Source organism: Ictidomys tridecemlineatus, chromosome 12 (assembly GCF_052094955.1).
Source record: "Ictidomys tridecemlineatus isolate mIctTri1 chromosome 12, mIctTri1.hap1, whole genome shotgun sequence".
NCBI lineage: Eukaryota > Metazoa > Chordata > Mammalia > Rodentia > Sciuridae > Ictidomys > Ictidomys tridecemlineatus.
Window position 1 is genome coordinate 2,093,394 of NC_135488.1, and position 24,248 is coordinate 2,117,641.

The 24,248-nt window shown below is 62.5% G+C and overlaps 1 protein-coding gene across 1 annotated transcript; it reads right to left on the minus strand.

The window, feature by feature from the left end:
* Positions 1-1,084: 1,084 nt before the first annotated feature.
* Positions 1,085-23,813, minus strand: Atoh8 (atonal bHLH transcription factor 8). Its single transcript, XM_005338448.4, has 3 exons — positions 22,917-23,813; positions 16,757-16,948; positions 1,085-3,599 (listed from the first exon to the last, which is right to left on the minus strand). The coding sequence occupies exons 1-3, from the start codon at positions 23,685-23,687 to the stop codon at positions 3,594-3,596; spliced, it is 969 nt and encodes a 322-aa protein (XP_005338505.1). The 5' UTR covers positions 23,688-23,813; the 3' UTR covers positions 1,085-3,593.
* Between the last annotated feature and the right edge of the window lie 435 nt (positions 23,814-24,248).

A 24,248-nucleotide genomic window follows, 5' to 3' on the forward strand; every position in this document is an offset into this window, starting at 1 on the left:
CCTCTGCTGCCCCTCTGCTGCTCTGGATCACTGCTGGTTGCCTGGGACACCCAACTCTTCCGGAGCCCCAGCAGCTTGCCCAGCTGGCCGTTCTGGCTGCTCCTCACCTGCCCACTGGCCACCACCGCTCACAGGCCTGGGTTCGGTGGTGACTAGGGAGGGTGTCAGAATGAAGGACAGGCTTTGAACACCAACTGGGGGCCAATTTGGGACTGGGTGCTGCCCAGAAGTGAGCTCAGGGACGGGAACATGCCACGAGCCCCTGGTTCCCTGCTCTGTGGGTGTGGACGCTTACCAAGTGCGTCAGCAGAACCCTCCACACACCTCTGTCCTGCTGGGTGCTTCGGCAGAGAGCTTCGGGTCCCCTCAAGCAGGCAGGGCAGAGAGGGACGGTCACCAGCAGAGGGACGGTGACACTCTGGGAGTCCAATCCAGAGCTGTGGGAGGCCAGTCCCCAGTCCTGAGGGCTCTGAGTGGGTGCCCACCTGCTTCCCTCAGGAGTGGGGTAGACATGTTTTTGTTTATATGAGAAAAGTAAGGATGATCCTTAGGTCCTGGGCCTTGGTCACTGCTGTGAGGTCAGGCAGGGCTTCTCTGTCCTCCCCAGAGGCTGAGGCATTGTGCTGGGGCAGGGGCCTCGTAAACAACCTGCCCTGGCCTGGGGGACCAGGGACAGAGACAGGAGGCAGCCCCATAGCCGCCCATGGGCCTTTGACCACGTCCCTATGGTGGGACCTCAGGAGCCATGAGACCAGCTCAAGGCCACGCTGAGCAGTGGCCTACAGCATGGGAGGGTCCAGCAGTAGGGGGCCCCTGGAAGAGCTACCACAGGGGGCTGCAGGACGCAGCTGTAGGGGCAGGGCCTGAGCCCACCACGCACTCTGGATAACCAGGAGGCTCCTGAGCAGGGTGACTATCCCCTGTAGAGATCAGTTCTCAAAGCCCAGCTGCGGAAAGCAGAGTGTCCCTCCCACACATCTCCCTCCCACTTCTACAAGGCCACCTGCCGGGCTCCTCTCTCTCAGGGTTTGGATGAATGAAGCATTTGGTCATATTTGTGGAAGAAAGGAAACCCCCAAGTGAGTGAGCTCCGTAGTTTCCATCCTTTAATTCACCATCCAAGAGCAAAAACCCAAGCCGCTTCCCAAGGTCCGCTGGAGGGCTGGGGATGCAGCTCAGTGGTCTCGTCCAAGTTCCAGCCCCAGTCCCCAGACAAAACCAGACACAAAGTCCTTCTGAGAACTTGGATGAATGGACCCATCTTTTCCCTTAGGACTTCTTACTACGTCCGGGATCAGACCCGCGTCCATGGGTCTGTGAAAGTCAGTACTTACCCATGGGGGTTCCCTGGGGAGGCTGGCTCAGGGGAGGCAGTCTGTTGGTTCCCAGGGACCAGCAGGGGGACCCAGAGGAAGGTGAGACCTGCAGGGCACTGGGCAGGGCCCTCTGTGCCTCCCTGGGGCCAGGCTGCAGAAGGCACCAGGATGTGGGCATGGGCGAGGACCTAGGGACAGTCCCCTGGGTCTGGCTCTGAGAGACCAGGCTGCATGTCACCTGGCTGTTGGCAATGGCCCTCTGTGGTCAGGAAGCTGCCTAGGAGGAGGGAGACCAGTGGAGCCTTTGTGCAGCCCCTGGAAGGTAAGTGTGGCTGACCACTGCAGTCACCTGTCTGACCACTGCAGTCACCTGACTGGAGTCTGCCTAGGACCAGATCAGCCCTGGGGCAAGAAGGGCCATGAGTGGCTACAGCTCCCTGCAGAGTTCTGTGGCCCCTGGGACTCACCCAGGAGCACCCCCCCCCGGCCTGGGGGAGGGCAAACAGTGAGAATGGAGTCACCTGGGTAAGACTGGGACACAGGGGGTGTCAAGGTACGGGCACAGAGCACGCAGAGGCAGCCACCTGCTCCTGGACGCAGCCCTCTCTCTAGGACCTCCCAAGGCCCAAGGTGAGAAGCAGCCCAGGGCATCCCAGCATTGGGGGCTGTGAAGCTGGCCTTCAGGGGCAGCTCACTCTCAAGGCGCTCCTTCCTGGCCTTGGGGTTGGGGGCAGGAGGCTGGTGTGTGCACAGGTGGGCTGCTCGTGGACACACCCACAGAGGCCCTGTGGGCTCCAGAGACGGCCCTCGACCCCATGGCCTGTGCCTGATAACCCAGAGCAGATGTGCACACACACACCACAGATGCTGAAGCCAAGTCCTCAGCCAACTGGAAATGCCCCTGGAGGCCCAGGGAGTAGCCGGACTTCAGTGAGGGTCAGCCAGCGTGGCTGCATGCCACTGCCCCTGGCCCCACCTCCCCTGGGCAGTCCTTTCCTATATCGCACCTCAGTTCCCTCCTTGCAGTGGGCTTTCACTGTCTGGTCTCAGGCCACCCAAGGAGGGTGGACTGGGCCTGGCAATAGGACCAGGAACGGTTTTCAAGTACAGGGTCTTAAGTGAGGCCATCCTGATCTGAGGACAGCACTGTCACGGATTGGCTGGTCTCCTGGGCTCAGTCTCTAGCAAAGGACCCTCTGAAGGTTGCAAGGCAGAAGCGTGGGGCTCCTCACCTGGGTCAGGCCTCCTGCCCTCCTGACACACCTGGCCAAGGCCACGTGGGTCCTCTGCCCTCATGCTCCCCACCCTCGGGCCCTCCACCTTCAGATGAGGTCACCCTGTCCCCAGCTTCCCAGCCACAGAATCCGCTGGGCACAGCAGGAGTGTGCTTTACACGTTGGGCTTTTACTTCAATTTGAAGCAGATGGTTGAACACATGTGAGCAGCTTTGGCCTGTGAGCTCAAGAGGGCACTGGCCCCGGGGCCAGTGCCCTCCCTACGTGGCCATCGCCTGGTCCCGTCATCCTCCCCCTCCCACCTGGCCTGCCACAGACCACCGGCCTCTGCAGGCCGCTACTCGTTGCATCAAGGAAGCCTGGGGAGATGGCAGGGCCGCCAGCGTGCATGTCCCCTGGGCAGGTGGCCTTGGGCGAGTGCCCAGCTAAAGCATGCCACCTCTCCCCAGCCACTCCTCAGGGCCAGAGTCTGGGTGGCCAGAGTAGGGCAGCAAGGGAAGGGACCTTGGCCCCTTCCTGCCTCCCTCCCAGGCCCAAGAAGGCTTCTCCTGAACTCGCCAGCCCAGGGCCCTGTGTGGATGGCACTGGCTCTGAGGGCCAAGTGCTCTCGAGGGTCATCCTGTCCCTCTGTTTCTCAGGCTCCTGGTGGAATTGCTGGCTCATCTTTGGCTTGAGACAGGTGGGCTCTGGCAACAGGAGAGTCGAAGGCCACAGAGCCACGATGTGGCCTTTGGCTGCTGGGCTTCAGCCCCTTGTTCTCGGTGTCTCTGTTGAATCTTTGGCAATGAACTTTTGCAGCCACGAAGAGCCTCCAGACCTGAGTGGGAGGAAGACTGGGCCTCCCACAGGCAGAGGGCAAAGTGCACTGTGACCGCCAGGCAGAGGGCAGGAGGGCGGGGCAGGCGGCCCAGCCTGGACAGCCCCGAGGGGCGTGGGGGCCGACCCGGAGCATCCTGCAGAGGGATGAGGTTGGCTTGGTGTGTCCACCTTCTCCTCACCCTGGGAAGAGGCCACCACGGTGTCCCAGCTGGTCTGCAGCCAGTCACTCCTGGAAAATACAACCAGCGGTCAGAAGTGCCTCCCTGACCCCACACCAGGTGCTCAGGCCTCCCGTGGCTGAGCCAGGGACTGCTCCACGGGGTAAATGGGGAGCCTCCAGCACCCACCTCGTGCTCTTCCCACTCAGGCCTGGCAGCCCTGAATGCAGCATGCTGGTCTGAGTGAAGGGAGCCAGAACCCAAAGCCCCAGGGATCAGGCTATGCTGACCAGGATCCCCAGGACATGCCTCCACGGTGCCTGAGTGGGGCCGTGCCTACTGCCCGGTGGGGCTCCCCTGCAGGCCCCACGGGAATGTCCAGGGGCTCCTCCCACACTGTTCATGCAGGAGCCCCCACAGGGGTCAGAAGACCCACCAGGGGTGGTCAGCTTGTGATCTCACACACTTCCTATCTCAGAGCACGTCTCCCCCTCTGTCAGACAGCACAGCTGAGGCAGATCAATACCCCCCAGCTTTCTTCTGAGCAGGACAAACGAGGTCTAGTCTGTGGAGCCCTAACCCGGGGACAGGCCCAGAGCCCATGGGCCCTCCAGGGAGGAGCCAGGGGCACCTGAGAGCCGGCAGCCCTGACCTCCGACTCTCCTCTCTGCAGCTGGACTTAGCACTGTCAGGTGCCTCATCACCAAGAAGGGACAGGAGGAGGGGTCTGGGCTGCAGGCCTCTGGGGAGGCCAGAGACAGCAGGAGGTCTGCCAGGCTCCAAATCCACCTGGAACCCAGAAAGAACACCCTGTGTCCCTCAGGGCACAGCATGCCCGGGGAAAGCTGCAGGAGACTTCTTGCCACAGCCCTGAGCACAGGCCACGTGCCTGTGGGCAGAGCCTCTGCACAGCCACGTGGCCGCTTCTCAGAGCCCTCAGGTGGCACCGCAGGCTCTGGTGGAGGTGCTGGCCTGGCAGCACCAGGACTCAACCCTGATGGGCACTTGGGCTGCCCTGCTGCAAGAAGGCTGCGAGCACAGGAGGAGCTGCTCACCACAGACCCTGGACAGCCTCGTGGAACCTGTAGGCTACAGCCAAGCCAGGGCCCAGGAGCCACGCGAGGCTGGGCAGGGCATGAGCCAGGGGGTGGAGGGGCAGCAGTGGCTGAGGCTCCTGGCTGGCCCCACAGGACTCTGCTTTCTGATTCCCTGTCTGAGGGGGAGGATCAGGAAGCGGAAGGGAGACCCGTGGGGATGGCCCTGGTCTGTGCTCCACGGGAGATTCGCAGCTGGCTGCCTGGGCGGGCTCTCCTGCGTGCAGTTCCAGCCGCCTGTGGTCTGGGGAGGAGTGGAAGGCTGGCCGGCTGGAGCCGGGCGCCAGCCGCAAGCCCTGGTGGCGCAGACCCCACTGCAGCCAGGCTCCACCCGTGAGGGAAGGCGGCCAGCCTCGGCTGTCCGCCCAGGGCCCACCCTCTCTCTGGTGTCTGCGTTGGACCTGCCTGACCAGCTCCTGCTTCCACCAGGAACCAGCACAATGTCCACCCAGGGAATCTGAGGTCAACTGAGGCATGACGGCAAGAGCACGCGAGGCCTCAACCCCAGGACCTTCTCTGCAATTAACAATTAACCTCCTGCGTGACCTCGGGTAACCCACTCCCCTTCTCTGTGCATTAATGCCCTTCTTGCACAGCTGGAGGGGGTGGGAGGATGAACTGCAGATCACCAGCCAGGGGGCATCCCACGCATCTGGGCACTACGGACCTCTGCCCATCTTGGGCGGTCACCAGGCATAATATCATAGGGAAGGCTCTGGAAAGTCCTGCAGTGAGGACAGGCAGGAAAGTGCTCTTCAGGACACGGTCCTGCTGCTAAAGTCAACTGTCAGCCACCGCATGGCTGAGCATGGATCCTGGCCAGCCAAGCGATGGGTCTTCACCCGGGAAGCCTGGACTCGCAAGCGCACTGGAGCATTCTGCACGCTGTGCGCTGTCCCTGTCCTGCTGATCCCTCACCACCGTGGGCTCGCTCAGGTGGGGCGTAGATGTGCTGCTCCCCTCCACCTGGTCTGTGCATCGCAGGCAATTCCACCACTTTGTGGGCATTTAAAAACTAGCTGTCCTGTCTCCCATGTGATGTGACCTGTCCCCTGTCCGCTCCACCCACCTCAATCTGGAGTCAGCCTGTGTATGCAGGAAAATACCCGGGGCCAAAAACCCTGAGTCGTCTTCTTTTTTTTAATTGGTCTGTTCCAAAGGAGCAGTCAGATCTCAAAGGAGGTCTTACAATTAAAACCCAATAGAAAAGCAGGGAGGGCGTGGGGATGGCTCGGGAGCACTGAAGGTCCTTCCACCTCCACCTCAGCACAGCCACAAGTGGGCCACAGAGAGGTTCAGGTTGGTGCTGAATGCCGCTCATGGTCCAAGAGGCAGCTGCGGGGCCCTGGGCAGGCTGCTGGCCTCTCCAACCAAGCCTGGTTTCTCATGTTTAAAACAGGCCCCGCAGGAGTGCTCCCTGGTCAGCGGCAAATACATCTACGATGGTCAAGTCACACGCTGGTGTGACTCGATGTGGGGGCCTGGTGTGCCGTGAAGCAGAGAACTGGACCCTCCTCCACCAGTTGGCTTTCAACCAAGTCTTTTTAAAAACATGAATACAGCTTTAACCCAGGTGTGGTGGCCACACCTTTAATCCCAGCAGCTCAGGAGGCTGGGGCAGGAGGATTGAGAGTTCAAAGCCAGCCTCGGCAACTCAGCCAGACCCTGTCTCAAAATAAAAATATAAAAAGGGCCAGGGACGTAGCTCAGTGATTAAGTACCTCTGGGTTCAATCCTGAGTACCAAATAAATAAAACACACAGTTTTAAAAAGGACGCAGGTGGTACCCAGGAACCCACGAGTGGGTAAGCAAGATGTGGCACGGTCACCCCAGGGAAGTGCTGAGACGCACCTCAGCGTGGGTGAGCTGTGAACAGCGTGCAGAGCAGAGGCAGCCCTGTCCCCATGGAGGGTCCCCACCCGGGACATGCCCAGCAGTGAAACTCCTCACTTACTGAGGCCAAGGCATGTAGCCAAAGCTCAGGGTCAGGTGACAGAGGAGCAACCTAGCTGGAGGTCCAAATGCCACTCAGATGGGGCTGGGGCTGAGGGTCAGTAGCTGCAACCTCCTGTGCTGAGATCGGCCACTGAGCAGCCACACTTCCCACGCTGTCCCTGAGCCTGACTGGAGGCCCTGCCCACAGGCATGTGGTGAGGTCCCTGCTGTCCCCAGCCAGGATGGTGAGGGCCTGCTCCAGCCCAACCCCCAGCTCCTGCTGGAGAGCACTGTCCTGGTCCCTCCCATGGCCCCCCCTGCTGAAGTACTGTGCTGTGACTAGCAGTCCTCCCGCCTGCCCCCCCCATGCCCCAAGGTCCTCCCAGGGCCCAGGGACAGAGTGAGTGGGTAGTGCTCAGAGCTGCCACTTCTTGAGGACGCCACGCTCACTTGCTGGCTCACGCTGACCTACAGGGTCCCTTGGCAGGCCGCAGAGGCAGGCCCAGCCCTCTGCTGGCCACATGGGCAGCCAGGGGATGAGGGCAAGTCTGGTATCTGCTGTGTAGGTCACCAGAGGGGAGGGCATGTGTTCCCCCCCCCCCGCAGCCCCCTCCAGGGCTGTCTAGCAGCTGTTCCTGGAACCTCCTGCACCTGAGGCCACCGGACCCCGACAGGACAGCCCAGAGGCTCGGGCCAGGCCTTTAAGAAAGGAGACAAAGGGTGGCCGTGCCCAGCCCTGTGACTCTGGTGACCTCAACACTTCTCCTGCCCCTGGTAACTAGCAGGCGTGGGCACTCTGCAGTCTGTGTGCAGAGGCCAGACCTGGCCACCTGATCCTGTGACCTTGACACAGGCAATGAGAGAAGGCTGGTGAGGACTGAGCGGCTGGCAGGGGGGAAAGACCACCACCTGTTGTATCAGGGCCACCCTCGGGGGTGAGCTTAGGGGCTGCTTTACCTGCTCTCCTCGGCTGTTTCTTTCAAATTCAAGGGCAGCATCCCTTCTTCAGGGAAGACCAGAAATATCTGTGCAGGACTCATGCTCTAGAGAAAGGAAATGCTCCTCCAGCAAGGCCCCACCCTGATTCTGGATAACCCTGGAGGATGAAGGCCCCAGTACTTTGGCAGCCACTGTGCAGTCACAGGCAGAGCAGGAGAGGCCTGAAGCCTCAGAGCTCAGGGTGAAGTCTCTCCCTTCAGGTTTCTGAACTATGAGGTGTGTGGGCCCCCAGTAGATTCAGCTGGTGCTCAGATTTGTTATTTGAAACAGGTTTTTCTTGCTAATTCAAAGGAACAAGGGACAAGCAGGGGGCCTGGGGACTTTTTGGCTGGGTGACGCCCCTAACAATCCCCTACAGCCTTGCCTTCAGCACAGGGACTGGGAGCTGCAGTGGGAGGACAGGGGTCACTGGTGCACTGAGCTACCAGCAGGCAGCACCGTGGAACAGGCCACGTGAGAATCCCAGGACAATGTCATAACGCACAGTGAGCTCCGGGAGAGAAGGTGTCATAGCACACACACGCCACCCCACACGTCCCTCCTAGTAGGGCCCGCCGGACCCTGTGCCCACCACAGGTCCTCCCACTGGACATCTGTGCTGACCTCAAGTCCCCCTGCTGAATCCTGCACACCTCTGTGCTGACCCCCAAGTCCCCCTTGCTGGATCCCTGTGCCAACCCCAAGTCCCCCCACTGGACCCTGTGCCGACCCCAAGTCCTCCTGCTGGATGCCTGTGCTGACGCCAGTCCTCCCTAGTGGACCCACACACCCCTGTGCTTACTCCAAGTCCCCCTGTTGTACCCCATACACCCCTATGATGACCTCAAGTCCCCCCTGCTGGACCCCTGTGGTGACCCCAAGTCCTCCCTCGCTGGACCTCACACACCCCTGTGCTGACCCCAAGTCCCCCCAGCTGGACCTCACACACCCGTGTGCTGACCCCAAGTCCCCCCTGCTGGACCCCTGTGCCAACCCCAAGTCCTCCCTGCTGGACCCACACACCCCTGTGCTGACCCCAAGGTTCCTGGCTGTATCCCCGTGCTGCCCCCTGGCCCCCGCTAGGCCCGTACACGGCCGTGCTGAGGCCCACTGGCCCTGTGTGGCCAGGGAGGGTGCCACAGGGTCAGGGAGGGCTTCCAGGAGGAGCCGCACCTCCTAGGAGGAGCAGGAATTCACAGACAGATGGGGCGACGAGCACAGAGGCCCAAAATAGCCCCTCTGGGCAAGGACCTCGGAGTGGCCGGAGGGTAAACTGGGACACAGGAGTGACCAGCTGGGGCAGGTCGCTCAGGGGACTGTCAGGTGTCCCAAGAAGTCTGGCCCCATTGCGGGCTATGGAGAGCCCTGGGGTCCCTAAGCAGGCGCGTGGGGCAGGAGCCTCTCAGCAGAACTTCGGGTGGGGGTCAGTGGCCTGTGGACTGAGAAGAGTGGGAGGGCCCTTGCAGGGGGATGCACAGCTACTTGGCCTCTAGGATGCTCCCCAGTGGGCTGGGGCAGGCTATAGGAGAGGCCAGCTGGAAGACTGGGCAGTAGGGCCTCCCACCACCAGGCAGGGGCTCCAGGCTCCAGGGGAGGCAGCCCTGTCTTTTCACCACGCTGTATCCCTGAAAACCTCAGGACTGGAATGCGACTTTGTGTCACCAGGCCAGCACTATGCTGTCCCAGGGTCTGGAGGCCATGGCCACTCCTCTCCCAGGTCCTCCTCCCTGAGGCCCGTGGAGACCAGCTTCTCAGGGAGCACGCGTAGACAGCCCAGTGAGCTCACAGTCCACACTTTGAGCCACTGGTCCCTGGGCAGCCCCAGGAGCTGGCTGGACAACCCTCAAGGAGTGAACAGGGCCCCTGAGGTTAGGACCCTGGGGCCAGGCACCTGCCCCGGGCACTGCTGAGAGCCACTGCAGACTAAGCAAGACCCTCAGCCTGAGGTTGTGCTAAACATAAACATTTGGACATGCAGGGCTGCTGGACCCCCAGCTGGACCTGGGAGCAGAGAGCAGGCAGGAGTGGGCATGGGCCTGAGCACCGGGCGCTTCCTGCACTCCTGGGGTAGGGGAAGCGGATGGTGGGGAGCGGCCAGGGGCGGAGAGGGGCAGGGGCTGAGGAAGAGGGGAGCCCGGCCATGCTCTGCCTGTGCCCACCCACCTCCAGCACCAGGAGCCTCCCCCTGCACTGGACCTGGACCCCCAGGCCAGCTCCCAGCTGCCAGCCCTGCCCAGGACCCTGGAGCCAGGACAGACAGCCCATGGCTGCCCGGGAGGTGCCCAGACTCCAGGCCAGGTTCCCAGGAGTGCTGGCGACAGTGGCAGAGCCAGGTCTTAAAAAAGGCTCCGTGTCATGCCGCAATCAGCTGTGGCCTCTGTGTCTGTGCAGGCGGCCACTCTCTGGGGGCCGGTGGGGGCCGCACCTCCCCACCCCAGTCCCCCTGTGTGTAGGTGGTCAGGGTGCTGGGTGGACACATCCGCCACCACGCTGCTTTCCAGGACCTCCGCCCCGATGGGCAGCCCCACCGTGGCCATCAGCAGGCACATTCTGACCTGCCCGTCCCCTCCAGCCCAGCTCTGAGGACACCCAGCTCTTCCACCAGCTCTGGGGGAAAAGGAGGGGGAGCCAGGCAGCAAGCAGCAGAACGACAAGGTGGCCCTGCCACCAGGGAGGAGGGAGTCACACCTGGCGTGAGAGAGGAAGAAGAGGGTTGGAGCAGAAATCAGAGCCAGCGCAGGGGAGCGGGCGCCTGGAGGCCACCGCCTGCGGCTCCCCAGCAGCCTCGGCTCACAAAGGACCTTTTGCACGGTTTTCCCTGCTGCTCCAAACCAGCTGCTCGCGCTGCTGGACGCTGAGTGACGACGGCTCTGAACGGCTTTCTGGGAACAGATGGCTGGGGAGAGCTGGGGAATGTGCCAGCGCAGGCCGGGCGGGCTGCCAAGGCCGCGGTGACGGAGGGCCTGGGCTTCCAGCTCGCGTGCTTTCCCCTGCCCTCTGCCCTCCGTGGCGCCAGCAGGCCTTCCCAGCCAGCGCTGGAACATCTGGAGTCTGGGCTGCGGGGGGCGGGGGACCCGCTGTTCCCAGCTCCCCGCCCGGCAGCCGCCTAGCAGCCCGGCTAATCAAAACCACAGGCCCAGCCGAGCCAGGCCCCAGCTGCAGCCCAGGCCGCCCGCCCGGCGACCGACCCGGTGTCAGGCCTCGCTGGCGGCCCAGCCCTGGGGGGTGCCGATCGGGGATGCCTCGCCCACCCCTCCGCCGCCTGGGGCTGCCGGCTCCGGCGCCTAGCCACCGAGTCTCCGTGCCGCCTGGGGCTGCTTACATAAGGGTGGGCATGTACTGGGACCTCCCGGGCACAGGCCCAGGAGCAGAGGAGCTGGATCTTGGAGCCCAGGAGACCCCAGGCCTCCAGCACACACTGGAACCCAGGCCCTTGCAGTCAGGGCCTTAAGAACACCGCACATTAGCCCCCCTTACAAGGCAGCGCAGGTTAGTGCTGCAGTGCTAGAGAAGATGCAGCCTCCACTCAGAACCTCAGTCCTCATTGCCTCCTGGCTGGTCAGCACCTGTCCCCCTCCAGAGAGAGACCTGAGGCCTCCAGCACACACTGGAACCCAGGCCCTTGCAGTCAGGGCCTTGAGAACACGGCACCTTAGCCCCCCTTACAGGGCAGCGCAGGTTAGCGCTGCAGTGCTAGAGAAGACGCAGCCTCCACTCAGAACCTCAGTCCTCATTGCCTCCTGGCTGGTCAGCACCTGTACCCCTCCAGGCCTACCCTCCTGGGCTCTGCCTGAATTCCAGAAATTCACTGAGCCTTGCCAGCCCTTCCTTGTGTGGACCTCCTTCAATCCTCTCATAGTATAGCAAGGAAGGTGTATGTGTGCACTCCCACTTCACAGATGAGAGCCCGGTCAGAGAGGTCACTAACAGGCCCAAGATCACACAGCAAGAAGTGCCAGTGCTGAGACTATAGTGCAGCTGTCTGGACCCATGGCTCTGTGGTTCCTTTGTCTCCTGATTCTGCAGAGGGCCTCCTGGTGTAGGCTCATGTCCCTTGAGTGCTCCGGAGATCTGAAGAACCCCAGGGCTCTCTGGAACCAGCCCCCACCCTATAGGCAGTCCTCTCCAGCATATCGGGCCCAGTGCTACCGAGCCTGTGGCCTCCAGAGGGGAATCTGGCTCACAGAGGTGCCCACGCTCCGGGTTCCTGAGAGTGGTACAGGGGCAGCAGAGGGGCCTCCCATGCCCAATGGGCTTCCATTCCCACCCAGCCCTGGGGAGACAGTGGGGACCTAACTGCAGCAGGGGCAGCACCCCAGCCTCCACCCCAGGGGCGGCCCCGGAGAGGGCCCTGCTCACCTGAGCTCTTGGCTGATACCCCACCCAGGCTGAGCAGGCCCTGCTGAGCGCCCGGGTTTTAAGACCAGAGGGCGTGGGACGGGGTCTCCCACCCTCCTTGCAGCACAGCCTTGTGGGCATCACGAGCAAGTGGGGTTCAGCTCAATCCCTCCCCACAGGACTTGGGAAGGAGACCCTCCCACCCACCGCGTCCACGTGGAAGGCAGGCCCGCACCTGCTGGCTGGGTGACCCGGGCATACTCCCAGGCTCCCGGCTTCCGTCCACCATCTCCACTGAGAGGCTGGAGGGGTCAGTGAGGCACACGGGGAGCCTGGCTGGTCCTGGTCCTGGATATCAGGTGTCACTGCACCCACAGGGCAGTGGACCCCATCCATATGTAGCACCCGTGGTGCCAGAAGTGAAGTGACAGGGTCCTGTCCCTAAGGCAGAAAGAGGGGCTGAGCCCTAGCAAGAGGCAGCGCAGGAAGGCCACTCACCACAAAGGCCAGAGACAGCACCAGGAGCATTCCTTACCCCACAGAAGCAGAGGCCACGCTGGCCGGTGGTGGTTCTGCCTCCCACCCTCAGGGCCAGGGACAGTTCAGAAAGGACAGGCCTTCAGGCACCCCCGACTCTGACCCTTGGCTCCATGACCAATGTGCCCTGATGCAGCACCTGGCCTATCCCCAGACGTTCTCCAAACACTCAGGCCACCTCTCCAGTCACCAAGGAGAGCAGCAGGGAGCAGAGGGGAGACTTAGTGTGACCAAGCTGACCCTCTGGCCACCAGCTGCAGATGCCATGGGCTGAGTACACACCTCCAGCCCCGCGGACCCCAGGCTGGTAGGCACCTGAGTCCCTCGCCGTTCAGCCCTGGCACAACCTTCGCCTCATGGCTCGTCCTGCCCCTACCCTGCCCAGGCCCATGGGCAACTCCAGGGCAGGGACGTGGTGACAGTTTGTGGCCAGGGCTCAACGCACGCATGCCAGGAGGCCAGCAGCAACGCTGTGGTTCTGTAGTAGCCTCAGTGCGTGGACAGGGTTTCCTGGGCAGCAGGACGCCGGTCCCCTCCCATCCCAAGTCCGGGCAGCCCAGATGTGAGGAACAAGTCTCACCTGCTGCCCTCATCCTCAGACGCCCCAGGAGTGGCTGCGGGGACCTGCCCGGGGCCTGTGCAAGCTGCATATCTCTGGGCACCCCTGCTCTCCAGGCCACCTCTCCTCCCGCCATCTCTGCTGGGCAGCCTCTGACCACAGGGGCCTCCAACAGGGCTCTGACCAGAGTCGGCGTCCTGGGAGGCCCAGAGGGAGAGCCCCTCCCCCCCGGGGGAAGACATGCCCCGTCCCCACGCTCGTGGGTGTGGATTTGCAGCTACGAGGTCATCAGAGTGGTGAGGGATGGTGTCAGTGGCCTTCTGAGGGAAGCAGGGCCATGTGGCAGGCTTGGGATCTTGCCTTGGTGACCCTGGCCAGGTTAGGCAGTGGCCTGAGGCCTCACAGCTGCAAGTACTGTCTCCTGAACACCTGGCTGCAGAGCCTGAGCTCAGTAAACCTCAGTTCTCTATAAACCACCCAGCCCACGGCATTCCGTCACAGCCTCAGAAAGCGGATTGAGACAGGCTGTCGCCCTCCTCGCTCACTCTCACGAGCTTGGTGCCAACACAGATGCACTGTGGGCCCCCGGCTCATGGCACGGCTCTGGCGGGAAGGGACAGGGATAAGCCAGCCCGTGGGAGTCTCCAGGGAAATATAGGAGATGCCCTTGCAGCTCCAGGAGGCCATGAGGACAGCCTCGAAGAGAAGCTGGAGCTCAGTGTCAACAGCCGGCAGGACCAGGACTCTGTCCCAGGGCCTGCCCAAGGCCAGGGTGACGGGAGACCCCAGGCTGATCCAGACCAGAGAGGCAGAGCAGGCCCCTGGAGGAAGGGTCTCATCTGGCTCCCTGGCCCCTGCAGGCCCAGCAGGGCGCCAGGGACCTCCCCTTCCTCAGGCCACCTGGGCCACCCCGTCACCTTTCCCGACAGCCCTGACCACCTGTGTGAGGAGCAGCAACTCTCCAGTTGGCTTTCCCTTTCTCTCACCCCGGCCACTCCTGGTTCCCAGACACACCAGGCCCGAGTGTCCACAGCCACTGGGTGGCACACAGCACGTGGCAAACTCCCGTCCCCACTGTGGTACAGGAGGGTCCTCTTGGCTGCCACGGGAGAGAGGGAGGTGCCTGGGGAGCTGGAAGACCCGCACATCTTGCCCTCTGGGGGTGGACACCAGCTGAGAGGGTGCCGAGCAGGAGGAGGGTGCCAGGCCTCCCTGGGGCGTGGCCTGGTGGCACCTCATCCTGCCTCCAGGTGCTCCGCCCCTCATCCCACCTCTGCACAGGTTCCCACAGAAGCAGCCCCTCACATGAGGGGGAAAGACCCCTTGGCTCCCCACACAGGGCAGGGGTCAGCTAGGTGGCCAGAGGAGGGAAATGAAGCTACTCACACCCAGGACACAGACAATGGACTCCTGTCAGGCCACAGCAGCCCCGTGTGGGGAGGCCAGGGCCACCGGGACAGAACACCCTCCACAGCTCCAGGCCCCTCGCTCCGAGTCCTCTACCCAGAGCAGACCTCTGCCCAGAGAGGCTCTCCAGTGAGCCTGGGGCTTCAGAGTGGTACCCATGTTCCCAAAATACAGGGAGAAGGGGACAGCAAACCAGCCCAGGGACACAGAGGGAGGCAGAGAGAGTGACAACTGGCAGTTGGGACTTCGGTATCCAGAAGGTGGTCATGGGCCTGAAATGGTGGCTGAGAGCCCAAAGGCTCCAGGGGTCACCAGGGTCCTGCTGGGAAGGAATCCGACTCTGGACACAGAAACGGCCACCCTGGGAGGGCTTTGGGGTCAGATCTCAACTGTGAGAGGATGGGATCTGGGAAGGCACCCATTACAGCCAGTAGCCCCGAGGAGGGCCCGGTCAGCAGGGGGCCCTGGGGTCTTTCACAGAGGAGATGTGTCACTGTGGACGCAATCTCAGCCTGGGACCTCAAAGGCCAGGGCCAAGACAGTCGCACCCCTCCCCACAGTCAGCCGGCACCTCTTCAGAGCCAGGAGACCCACCAGGAGGCAGGAGGACCTCAGGCCTGGTGCAGCTCCAGCCCCCAAGCCAGGGTTGGGGAGGCGAGGAGATAGAGGGGAAGAGATCCTGCTGGGACCCAAGGGCAGCAGGGCTAAGGCCGGAGGGTGGAGGGAGCAAGTGCACTGGCCCCCTCCTGCCAGACACCCCGCACGCGAGAAGACCGGCCTCATCTGCAAAGTGGCTGCAGGCAAGCATTCCCAACATCCCCGTGGAGAACAGGGGAGAACAGGGACGCTGGCAGGGCCAGGAAACAAATCCAACTGCTAGGACCAGAGCCAAGACTTCCAGGTGCACTGAACCGTCACCCGCCACCTCAATCTCCCAGTGGGCAGCACAGGGGTCTCTGAGGGTCTTAGAGCTGAGGTGATTCCAGGGGCAACCATGCCCAGCTCTGCTGGGCATCTTCCCTCATCCTTGGGCATCCAGCCTCCACCTGCCCAGGACCCCTTGGCTCCAGGTGAGGGGTTAGGGGAGAGAGGGCCCGCTGCGCTGCCTGTGCTGCCCATCCACAGCTCTGGGACGTCTGAATGCCAGAGCCGCGCACCCAGAGCTCACAGCGCCCACACCGCCTGCTTCTCCAGGAGAGAGGCTCTGGGCTTCCTCCCTCACTCACTCGGGGGCTCCTTTCTAATCAGCCCATGTGAAATCAACTCGGGATGCAGCCTACAATCACCTGGGGGACAGCTAGGGGCCTGGGAGTCCTTGAAGACTTCCTGCTGGGCCCAGAAGCCTCTGGAAACCTGGGAGATCCAGAGGGGCCTGCCTGCAGGGCCTGGGGGAGGCGCAGGCCAGCAGAAGGGCATCTCCTCGCAGACACACTGGGTCCACTCTCTGACCTCCACCAGCACAGGGGACAGGACCCAGATGGTGGAGGGTCCAGGCCATCTGGGAAACCAGAACTGTGCCAGCGGCTCACCTCCTGCAGATCTCCCAACACGTCAAGCCCCACACAGGCACTCCCTCTGCCCCAGTCTTGTTCCGTACTGCATCTGCCTGGTGGCCTCCAAGTTGTCCCCACGACCCCAGCTCAAACGCCACTTCCACTGGGATGTCCTCTGGAGCTCCCTTGGGAAGGGCCCCTCTCTCCCTGGTCTTCCTGGGCCCCCAGGATAGGCCACACTGTGCCACCCTCACCCACTTGCAGCAGGTCTACCAGCTGTCCTGTGAGCTGCATGGGAACCAGGTCCCCACACTGGTCCCCTGGTACCCTCCTAGCTTGGTCAACACAGTAAACCTCCCCAGAACGCATGGATGAGTATCGCTGGCCCACATGCACAGCCTCAGAGCACCCACAGGCCAGTCCCACTCCCGAGGTCAGCAGAGGGTCCCTGGGCTGTGACCTGCTCGGGGGATCTCCTCCCAGTACAACTGGCATCTAGTAGGGCTGCCGGAAACTCAGGACACATGTCACAGGGGCTCCAGGACAAACAGTCTTCCTCAAGTGAGGTTCGAGAACTTAGGCCCAGGTGATAGTCCAAGGCACCCAGCATCTCCATCACCAGAGGATGGTCCCACCCACAATTCCAGGTGGGGGATCCCTAGAGCTGGCGTGATCGTCTGCCCCATGGGAACACCCCAGGTGATAGCCCAAGGCCACTCAGCATCTCCATCACCAGAGGATGGTCCTACCCACAGTTCCAGGTGGGGGATCCCTAGAGCCGGGGTGATCGTCTGCCCCAAGGGAACCCTGGGCATACGTGGGGCCCCAGAGTTCTTGCCCCTGGGCCCGCCCTCCCCGAGGGCTGTGCCCTGCGGCTGGCGCCTACCTTGCGCTTCTTGGCACGTCCCTCGGCCTGCAGGGTGCGGGTGCAGCGCTGCACACACTCGGAGAAGCTGAGGTTGCTGTGGTCGGCGCTGTAGTCGAGGTCTGCCAGGCGGGCCAAGGACAGGATGTAGTTACAGGCGATCCTCAGGATGGCCAGCTTGGACAGCTTCTGCCCATAGGAGTAGCACGGCACCTGGGGGCAGGGGAGGAATGAGGAGGACCGCAGGACGGCGCCCCCACCCCTTGGCCTGGCAGCACAGCAGGGTGGCCATGGAAGGTGTGGCTGAGCCTCCACCCAACTCCACAGCTGTGCTAAGCACCTGGGCTCCTCTGCTGAGGAGCCCTGGGGTGTGTCCACATCCCATGCTGCAGGGGGACACTGAGGCTCAGCTCATGCCTCGTCAGTCTGAACAGAAGCATGGTGGTGACCCCGAGGCATGGCACCACCTGACTGAGGAGCTGGGGATGGCAGCGCAGGAACAGAGGGCAGCACTGTGGGGGCCCCACAGCAAGACCCTCTGGTCCACACTCTCAGTAGTGCCAAGGACAAAAGTCCCTCTGCCAGGCCCCAAGGATTAAGCTTGAACACAACAGTGGCCTCACTGTGATCCACCTCAACCCCGCTTTGTCCAGCAGCGTTCCTGGACCTCGTCACGTCCACCATACACCAAAAGGGGCCCCTGCCCTCCACGGTGTGCTGACAGCACCAGCTGTCCTCGGCTCCGGGGCTCTAGTGCTCACTGCCCTGTGACCTGGGGAAGCCCTTGTCTGCAGAGCTCAAGGTCCTGGATGAGGGAGTGGGGGACATATGAATGGCCCTTCCACCTTCACCAGGTGGCTCCAGGAAGTTTGGAACCAGGTTCAAAAGTCTTTTGTCACCGATGATGCCACCACACATGCATCTCTGTCACTACGGTCAACTCTTGGCTCTCCCTCGGGCAAGGGGCATGATCTCTTGGAGCTTCGGCTCTGCGTCACACCATGAGCAGGTCTGCCCTCGCAGTGAAAGATTCAGTTCTCAGCAAGGCCTGGCAGCGGTCAGCAGAATCACCACAGCCGGAGCTGCAGAGGTCCCCAAGGCAGCAGCGCCAAGAGGGCGCGCAGCAACAGCCCTGAGCCTGGACATGACACTTGCCCAGCCCGATCCCTGGGGAACCTGCGACTAGGAAGCCAGGGCGGGGAGCAAGGCGACAGAGAGAAGCCAACTCTCCTGCGTCCCCCTCCCAGTCCTGGACGCAGCTCCAAACCCATCCAAGAAAAGCTGGCAGAACAATGTGCTTTGCTTGTCCCCGGCCCGAGTCCAGAAAATCCGACTTTATCAGCTTGAACAAACAAACAACACCACAGTCCTGGGCAGGGAAGGGGTCCCCAGGGCCAGCCCGGCACCTCTGCCTGCTCCTTACCCGGGAGGTGGTGTCTGCATGTGTGTGGTGTCGGAGGGGAGCAAGAGTGTCCAAGGACCAGGCGTGGCCCTGTTGTCACCCAGAGGCCACTCTGGGAGCTGCTGCTGCAAAGCCTGCTCTGTGCCCTGGGACCAGGAGCAGCTGGGCTCTACCCAGAGTCACTGCTGGACCACAAAGCAACAGGTGAGGTCAAGGTCAATGCAGGCAGGGCCCATGCCGATTCTGGGCCACTTGTGCCCCAGATTTGTCACTCTGTCACCTTGCCCTATCAAGCTCCAGGTCTAACCAGGAGAAAACAAGGATTGAGTCCTGGTGGACCTGGCAGCTATTCGAAGGTAGAGTGACCATTTAAAACCTGCCCGGGGGCTGGGGCTGCAGGTCAGTGGTGAGCGCTAGCCTAGCACGTGTGAGGCACCAGGTTCCATCCTCAGCACCACATAAAAATGAATTTGAGAAAAGGTATCATGTCCATCTACAGGAAAAAAAAATGCCCCCAGATGAAGACGGAAGTCCCATCCGCACACAGGAAACAGATGACATGTGGGGCCCAGGTCATCAGATGAGGCTGGCAGGGTCCCGAAGCTTGTCTGACCTGCACCCAGAGCAGGGACCTGCCCAGGGCGGCAACATTCCCAGAGTGCTACGCCCCCGGACACTAGGCGACCTAGGACACCACCAGTGCCTAGTGTCCCCGCACACTCAGTCCCTGGGGTGAAGTGCCCTACTCAGAACCCTCAAGGTCCCTGTCTGTGAAAGTCCTTTAGCATGTCCGTCGTCAACCTCCCCCATGGCCACGAGGCCACAACAACAGCCACTAACCCAGGGCATCCTGGTTGAGGGCCACAGACAGGGCCAGACTGCCCTGGGGCCAGATGCTGGTCACTCGTGTCTGCTCTGTAAGTGCCCCCCCCCCCCGGACAGAGGACAGGCAGCCGTTGACAGGCGATAATAATCCATGGAGAGAGGCTCGGCAAGCAACCCCCTGGCAAGCAGACACGGACAGGGGGGACCCCGTCTCTCACCCACCTGTGGAGCCCCTGCAAGTAGGCCTGTCCCCCACTGCCTGAAGGGGTGTCCCCCTTCCTCCTGTGGGACTGAGAAGTGAGGGAGGTGCTAAGCGGAGGCGACTCTCCTCAGGCCCCCCTGAGGTCCCACCCTGCGTCCACTCGGTGAGAACCCCTGGAGACTCCAGGAGCACAGGGGAGGTCGCCCGGGCCCTGGCTCAGCTCCTCCTTAGTGACAGAGGCACCTCCTGAGGGTCCTGGCTGTCAGCCTTTGCTGTCATTGCTCTGTGAGGGAGAATGGACATCCACACGCAGGCCAGGATCTCAGGAGTGGGCATAGATGGGAGCCTGAGGTCTGGCCAGGAGGCTCAGGCCCTGGCCCTCCCGCCCCTGCCCAGTAAGGCTAGCCTTTCCTCCACTGTCCCACTTGGCTGGAGCACTGCACCAGCCCAGCTGTGCACACATGGCCTTCACGGGAGCATGGACTGGCCACACGTGCCTGCCACCTGCCACCCTGGCCACCCCCTCCTACAGTCTACCTGCAGCCCCCGCACAGGCGCTCTTCCTGTTGGATGGGAAGCGAATCTTGTCCGGCCCCCTTGGGCTGAGGGTGGACAGCACCCAGGCCTCGGGCAGACGGAGGAGAAGAGTAACAAGAGCAGGATGCTGGAGCAGCTCAGGGGCCGAGGTGGATCCCCCTGCAGGCCAGCAGCACGGGCTCTGCAGGCTGCCCTGTGTGGGGCCATGGGGGCCCCACATTGGAGTGTGAAAAGTGGCATGTCAAGGTGGGGCCAGGCCACTGCAGAGGCCAAAGGCTCACAGAAGCTTACTGGCCTCGGGTCGCCAGATGAGAGAGGGCACAGGGTGGGGTGCAGGACAGCGGGGCAAGTGACTTAAGTGACTCGCACAGTAAGGTGCTCATTGGGGCAGTGGGGCGAGCATCTCAGGATGGGTGGTCTCCACTGCTGTCAGCAAGGTGACTGAGGGACTCCTGCTGCAGGATAACACCAGCCCTGCCAGCCCAGAGCTTGCAAACGTGGAGGAATGCACTCTCCCTGCCCCTCTGCCCCTCCTGACTTCACCTGCTCTTTGCAGAAAAGCTGTGGATGAGGTAAATCTTTGCACCATTCAGCAAATGAGGCTCAGAGAGGGAAAGCAACTTTCCCTCAGCGGAGAGAGCGGCGGAGGCCAGTTCCAAGCCCACCTGGACTCCCAGACCAGCGCTCTTTCCACTGTTCCAGGAAACCATGCAGGGAAAGGAGCCCCAGCCCGAGCCCATGGGGACCCTCGTCAACCAATGCCCCAGTTCCAGCAGAGCTACCTCCAGCCTTCCCAGCTTCCCGGGTCCATTTCCGACACTGGGGCCTGGGCCTACATCCAAGGACCCTGCCCACTGGACGGGCAGAGTGGTGAGTGCCCGTTATAGGTGGGAGACTGAGGCCACTTGAGGAAGGAGCTCCTCTGAGGCCCAGGGCCCTCCTCATCAGGCCAGTGCTAGCATGGTAGGGACATGCCCTCCTCAGACCATGGGCAGGTATCCACTGCTGCTAAGCAGCCTTGCTAGGGAAGGGACAGAATGGTGGCAGCAAACAGTAAAGGGCTGGAGCAGGCGCTGCCGCCGCTATCAGCATGTGCTTTGGACTTGTGATGAATTGTGCACAGGGTGTGCCTGACTACAATGTGTGCACACACTTGCTCAGTGAGAGGCCAGGCTCACACTGTTGGTCAGCCGAGGCACCGTCCGCCCATGCCATGATGCCACAGCACTGAGAGCTGGCCTCGGGGGCATTCCAGAGACCATTGCTGTCTCCTCTAACCCACCAGGTGGCCTTGGACAAGTCTCCTCCCTTCTCCTGGCCTCAGCTTTCTTTTACATAAAGTGGGTTGATCCAAGCCTGACAGGAATGGTGAGATCAAACAAGATGGTAGCCATGGATAATGGCCCATGCCTGGGATCCCAGCAACTCAGGAGGCTGAGGCAAGAGAATCACAAGTTCAAGGCCAGCCTCAGCACCTTAGTGAGACCCTGACTCAAAAATAAAAAATATAAAGGACTGGGTAGGTAGCTCAGTGGTGGAGCGCCCCTGGGTTTAATCCCCAGTACAAAAAAAAAAATCAAATAAGATGGAATTCACTGTTGAAAGACGTGAAAGCACAGGTCAGATGAGGTGCAGCAGGCACCCAAGAGCATCTGTCCTCTCCTGGAAAGCGGAAGGCGGTGGGGGGGCGGAAGGGCCTCGGGGCACCCACTCACTTTCCCCCAGGGATGAGATTCTGAACACACAGCGTCTGGCTCAGGGGGGGTGTCCTAACCGCAAGGGGGGCAGGTGAGCAGGGGGCAGCCCCACACTCTCAGGGGGATGGACCGCGGGCCACCCCAAGCCGCTATTCTACCCAGGCACTCAGGCACGGAGCCCAGGACTGGGCTGACAGCTCCACTGGCCACTGCCCAGGGTCCCAGCTGGTGTGCTACAGGCACTGGCCCCGCCTGGTCTGTGACAGCCACCTGACTCCCACCCAACTCACTGACCAAACATCTCCTGTGAACTCAAACAAGACTCTCTGGTTCAGAAACCACAGAGCCTCCTTTCTCTGGGAAGGTTCAGTGTCCTTCCCATGGACCAATGCAGGCACCACTGCCCCACCCTACCCACAGGAGGAAGAGGAGAGTGTGACCCCAAAAGATGTTTCTGAAATGTTTTGTGGTTGGTTGAAGTCCAGAGAGGTTGAATAACTTTCCCAGAATCAAACAGCACATCAGATTCAGTGCAAGCAAAAAACCTCACCCATCAAGTCCACCACGTCCACCCCAGCACTTCCCAGGACCATGGTGGTATGGGGGAGACTTAACCCCCCTTTTCTACATCCCTCTTCTCTCTAAGAAAGTGAGAAGCCTGGAGGCCCAGGGCAGTATCGGCTTGGTCCAAAGTGGAAATGTGGGATTGCAAACCGTCCTCCTCTGTGGGCAATGCTGGGTTAAGATCTCCTCACCTCTTCAGAATGCTGTCCACTGAGGACGGCCCCCATGCCCTAGACTCACCCCCAGCTAGCTCCCAAGATGCCCGGAGAGAACCTGCAGCCAGCCAGTGCCTCCAGGGGAAGCCCAGCTCCTCCAGGAGATGCAGGGCAGCCGTGGGAGGAAACTCCTGGAAGGTTCCCCCCAGCAGTGTCTGAAGATGCCCCTGGGGAGGGTCCTAGGGGTGCCAGGCAAAGGTGCCAGGCCCGGATGCAAGCCTTGGGCACAGGGCATTTCTGCTGAGAGCTGGGGATTGAAGCAGGGCTAGTAAGTTCCTCAGCAACCCAGGACCATACCCCACAATGCTCTGGGCCTCGTGGCCACCAACCAAGCACCAAGATCCCAACCACCCAGCTTCCCAGAGGGAAAGGGTCCTCCTCCCCTGCCCAGCAGAGAAAGATTCCTGTATTCCCCAACTCTGTTCCCCAGAGCCCGGTGATTCCGGGAGACACATATTCCCTCATGTAAGTGATCACACTGTGTGGGCTGAAGTCAGCCCCAGAGATAGGGTCTCCAGGGAGCCAGGACCTGCAGGGCCAGAGATCTCCAACCTCCACTTTGTGAACTAAGATCCGCACAAACGCTGATTGCCCAAGCCTGTCTGGGATCCGGAACAGCTGTCGTTCAAACACACCCCTCCCTGCCAGCAACACTCGGCCCCCCACCGGCCCACTCCCGCAAGGGTCCCAAGGGTCCCCAGGGTCCCCGGCGCCCTGCGGCGTGAGGAAGAGCGGGTACCTGCTTCCTGAGCGCTTCGAAGGCTGCGCTGATGGTGTGCACCCGCGTCCGCTCCCGGGCGTTCGCCAGGAGCCTCCGGGTCTGCTGCAGGGCTTTGATCTCCGAGGAGGCGGCGGTCGCTTCGCCCGGCCGTTTCCTAGGCGACGCAGAAGAATCTGGGTGGTTATTGTAAATTACGTGTGAAATTGACGAGTAGGAACTTTCCCCCGGGCGCGTGGGGGGCGCAGGACGCACCGAGGAGTCCGCGGGCGCCGAGGGCACTGGGGGCTCTGGGGGTGCAGACAGTGCCGGGCGCGCAGGAGGTGCGCAGAGCAAGATGCGGGGACGCAGGCCGGGCTCCCGAAAAGGCTGTGCCTCGGGACCCCCAGGTGCCTGGCCCTGGGGCGCTGGAGGCGGCGGTGGCGTGGGGAGTCCCGGCCCCATTGCGCCCAGAGCGAAGCCGCGTTTCCGCGCGTCAGAGACCTCCGGCGCTCGGGGGCCCCCGCGGTCCCCGCCAGTATCCGCGCCCCCACCTGGGGGAACAGCCGGCGCCACTGGGGCTGGCACCGGGGCCGGGACCGGGACAGGCTGCAGCCTCTGGGTCCTGTCCCGAAGCCCGAGGGTGGCGGCGACGCGAGGCTCGGGAGCTTCCAAGTCCAATCGGAAAGTTTTACAGCCATTCGCGCGCCGCGCCGGCTCCTTGCCTTTCCGCTTCAGCTTCTTGAGGCCGTTCAGCTCCTTCACGCACACGGTCTTCCACGGCCCGTCCTCGAGGACCGGGATGTGCTTCATGGTGCGGACAGCGCGCGAGACAGGGACGTGGGGTGCCCGGGACGCGCGCCCGCTGCGCTCGCCTGCACGCCGCGCGGCTCTGCCCGGCGCCGCTCCGCGCGGCGGAGTCGGTCGCGCTCCCCTCCCCCTCCCCCGCCCCCGCCCCCTCGCCGGGCAGCTGCGCCGCCGGCTCCGCGGGGCCGCCGCGCCGTGCGCTCCCGAGCGCACGGGGTGTCCTCCCGAGTCGCTGCCGCCTGGCCGGCCTTCTGCGGAACGCCCGCTGCGCTCCGTCTGTGTTTGTTTAGCCTCGGTTTATACAGAAGCCAGTTCGCGAGATCAGTGAGCGCCGCCCGGAGAGGAGGCAGCTCCCGCCGCCGCCCCAGCCCGCCGCGGGGCCGCTAGCGCCTCTAAAGAAACAGGAAGCATTTTTCAAAACAGCTGGGCTGCCGGCCGCCTCCTTTGTCCGCGCGCTCTCGGCCTCCCCCACCCCAGCCCTCCTGCCAGACCTGCCTCCCCCGGCGCGCCCTCCCTGCCCCCGCCCCGGGCGGGCGCTCCCCTCGTCCCGGAGGCTCCTGCACAACT